The 3,866-nt window shown below is 33.9% G+C and overlaps 1 protein-coding gene across 1 annotated transcript; it reads left to right on the top strand.

The window, feature by feature from the left end:
* Window positions 1-1,248: 1,248 nt before the first annotated feature.
* On the top strand, window positions 1,249-3,866 carry LOC139856039 (F-box protein VBF-like). The gene is made up of 3 exons (XM_071845272.1): window positions 1,249-1,579; window positions 1,706-1,824; window positions 3,251-3,866. Exons 1-3 carry the CDS (start codon window positions 1,307-1,309, stop codon window positions 3,708-3,710), a joined length of 852 nt encoding a protein of 283 aa, XP_071701373.1. The 5' UTR covers window positions 1,249-1,306; the 3' UTR covers window positions 3,711-3,866.

Below are 3,866 nucleotides of genomic sequence, written 5' to 3'. Positions count from 1 at the left end.
ATGGGTGATGGTCCTAGCGTTGTCGTTGCCGATGTTCCGAGTGTTGTTTCGGACACAGAATTGTCTTACCCCACTAATCTTGATTGTGTCTCTACGAAGGTTAATAAAGCAATGGAGGATGGTTTGGAGTTCCCTTGCTTGGGTCAATCGTGCCATAAAAAGTGTTGGAAATCTTGGAAGGTTTGTCGGCGAAATAACGTTAGTTTTATTTGTTTAGACCATAGATCTTCGGTTATTGAAGCAGAGGTGATCGAGACGGTCCCGGATTTGAATTCGCCGGCGGTTGAGGACTTGTTTTAGGTAGTGTTTGCATTCCCATTCCGATAGTCTTAGATTCAGATCCGAATTCTGGTTCCGGTGATGTGCTTGAGGTTGAACCGGATGCTTCGGTTCCGGAGTTGGTGTCGAAAGCTGTTTGTGATGCTCCTGTTGTTAACTGTTCAGATGCGGGGTCTAGCAAGGCTTTGAATGATGGATCGAAGCTAGCTCGATGGGGTTAACTTGCCAACTTCTTGTAACGGGCTTATTGGTAATACGTTTATCTTCTCGGGGTCTAAAGATAAAAACGTGGACGACTCTATTGCGGCTTTTTGCGATGTTATGGATAATATGGAAGGCGTTCAAAAGGGCGACGTTAACTCTAGCAAACCGCCTCCCGAATCGGAGCGTGTTAAAAGGCCGATGAAGGAGAGAAGGAAGAAATTGGTTCAAGGTGCAGAGAGGACATCTTTTGGTGTTTTCATCAAAGATGCATAATTGCTTTTGTCGCTTGTTGTCGGAGGAGCTTTCGGCTTAGATGGATTTTAATCTACCGTGTTCCGCTTTGATTGTTTTCCATCTTCTCCTTTGTTTTTCTTTGTCCTTGATCATTGTCCTTGTTGGTTTTACGAGCATAGTTATAGTTTTTAGTTTAGTTAGCTCGAGTTTCTTTGTTTGTATGTTTAAAGGAGGTCTCATTTTTGATGAGCCTTCTTTTGTGTGTTATAATAGTTCATTCGTTTTTCGCCGGAAAAAAAATAAAAAAAAAAGCAATACAACTTGCATATTAATCAATATGACTATGACTTTATTGCTACCAGTCAACCACACATACTTATTTCAAATACAGTTTCACAGAAACATCATACATGTGATCATATATATATATATATATATATATATATATATATATATATATATATATATCTTACTTCTTATATATACAAATCATTCACTCATTCTATAAACATACATTCGATCGATCTTACATACACAAACAGTATATATAAAGTTTTAATTAATTAACTTTTTTTTAGAACCTAAAATAATGGACACCAGCAGAACATTGAACATGTTGCCAGAAGATTGTATTTCAACAATTGTCTCTCTTACATCCCCACCAGATGCATGCAGATTAATGCTTGCATCTTCATCGTTACGATCGGCTGCTGAATCCGATATCGTTTGGGGACGATTCTTGCCTCATGATCTCCTTAATATTCTTTCAAGATCACACATGACTACTCAACTCAATTTTTCTTCTAAAAAAGATTTGTACTTTCAGCTTTGTGATTCTATTCTCATAGATGGTGGAATTAGGGTGAGTTTATATTATATTGATTATATATTATATATTTATTTATTATCTACTTGTTTGGCCTAGCTTTAAGAATGTAAATGAATGTGTCTTTTATTTTTATTGATTTGTTTATTTTAATCCATGCAGAGGTTTTGTTTAAACAAAGTTAGTGGGAAAAAGTGTTGTGTTTTATCAGCAAGAGCACTTAATATTTCTCTAAGCAATGAACCAAATCATTGGACATGGACCACCCATTCTACATCAAGGTTACTTATCACTCTCCTTTGACTTTTTGGTCAAATCTCATGCTTTTCTATTACAAAATTTTCTTTGAAAATATGCACAAAAAGGTTTAATCAATTAAATATCTAAGCAAATGCATTTTCATGGTTAAAAATCAACACTTGAACTTTTAAACATTCAAATTAAGTGCCACGACATAGCCATACATATAAGTTCAAGAGTTCCTTGATACTTTAAAATCAATTGTTGATTGATGGAGGTTCTCATAGCCTCATAAGCATTCATTGATGGAGGTTCTCATGGCCTTATAAGTAATGTTGCAAAATTCGCTATTCAGGGATTAATCGGTCGGAACTTTGGAAGGATTAATCGGAAATTCGGGGATTAATCGGAGATTAATCGGATTGTACTGTATACATTGAAATATTAAATTTAAAAATTATATGTGTAAGTATAGAAAAAACCATAAATATAAAGATAATTTTTAACATAATTTTCTAAAATTGTTCATTTTACTTCAAAACTATAAAATTCTAGTTTAAATTCATGTTAAAATGTTAATCATTTTTTTACTTTGACTGACTTTGATTACTAAATTCGATTTTGATCCATCAATTGCCGTTGACCGTTTATTAAACGGATTTTTGGAAATCAGAACGGATTACTCCTAAAAATGATTAATCAGGGATTAATCGGCGAGTAATCGGGTTTTTTTACAACACTGCTTATAAGCATACATTTGTTTCTTTCATTTTTCATGTGAGACATGATTAACCGATTAGCTCCAACAAGAACTTTATTTTATAAAAATATATATACTAATGTACGTAACTATATATATATATATATATATATATATATATATATATATATATATATATATATATATATATATATATATATATATATATACATTAATTGAAAAGCAAAAAGTATTATTATTATTAAACTGATTTTAACGTTACAAGTCCCTATATTCATCTATACAATGGTATGAACATATCGGAACGATTGAAAAAGATTGGAATATAAAATATGATGTAAAAATCGAGAGCGGCGAAGCCTATTTAACACTATGAGGGAACGAACTTGAAAGAGCGAGCAAGCAGGGAAGGAAGAGACAACCGTACCGATCAAGCGGCGACAAAGTTGCCAAACAAACCGACCCATTGAATCTACCCCACATAGGCTAAATAAAAACTACGAACACTACCCGATTTAAGTAATATCCTGTTAACCGATTCCCATGCGATTTGGAGGCGATGCCACATAAAAGGAAGGGTTAAGGAGCCATTGATGCCATTCAATAGGTTTTTTCTTCCGATATATAAACTATTCTGAACTATTCATATGATATTTACTATTCATATGAACTATTCATATGATATTTACGTAACTATATATGAACTATTTATATGATATTTACTAATGTTTGTTTATTTTTAGCAGATTTTCTGAGGTGGTAGTGCTTAAAACAATATCTAACGTGGAAATCGAAGGAATAATAAACACGGAAGATTTGTCATCAAACACAACATACGACGCTTATCTTGTTATTAAAGTTTCCGATCGTTCATTTGGGTTGGACTCTATTCCATCTGAGACATCAGTTACAACAACCGATTCTTCAGTTACCAACACAACGTATTTATGCCCTCAAGACAACAAAAAACAACAACTTGAAGCGTTGTTTTTCATGAACCGGAGACAACTGATGGAAAAACGGGCGGTGAAAGGAGAAGGCCGACGTCCGATTAGTAGAGAAGATGGATGGATGGAGATTGAACTAGGAGAATTCTTTGGTGGAGAAAAAAGTGAGGTGGTGAAAATGAAATTAACTGAAGTTAAGGGTCATCAACAAAAAGGAGGACTTACTATTGAAGGAATTGAAGTCAGGCCAAAATGTTAACTAACATATTAAAACCTAACCATATGCGATGCATGCAGATCATTCTTTTTAACGATTTACAAATTATTTACCAAATTAAGAAAAAAAGGTACTGGAGAAGAAATTAGCAATTGTCGTTGTATTGGGAAATGTAATCAATAGGGACTAAGGAGTGAT

The sequence above is a fragment of the Rutidosis leptorrhynchoides genome, chromosome 6 (genome assembly GCF_046630445.1).
Source record: "Rutidosis leptorrhynchoides isolate AG116_Rl617_1_P2 chromosome 6, CSIRO_AGI_Rlap_v1, whole genome shotgun sequence".
Taxonomy (NCBI): domain Eukaryota; kingdom Viridiplantae; phylum Streptophyta; class Magnoliopsida; order Asterales; family Asteraceae; genus Rutidosis; species Rutidosis leptorrhynchoides.
This window is presented reverse-complemented; position numbering and strand designations above follow the sequence as displayed.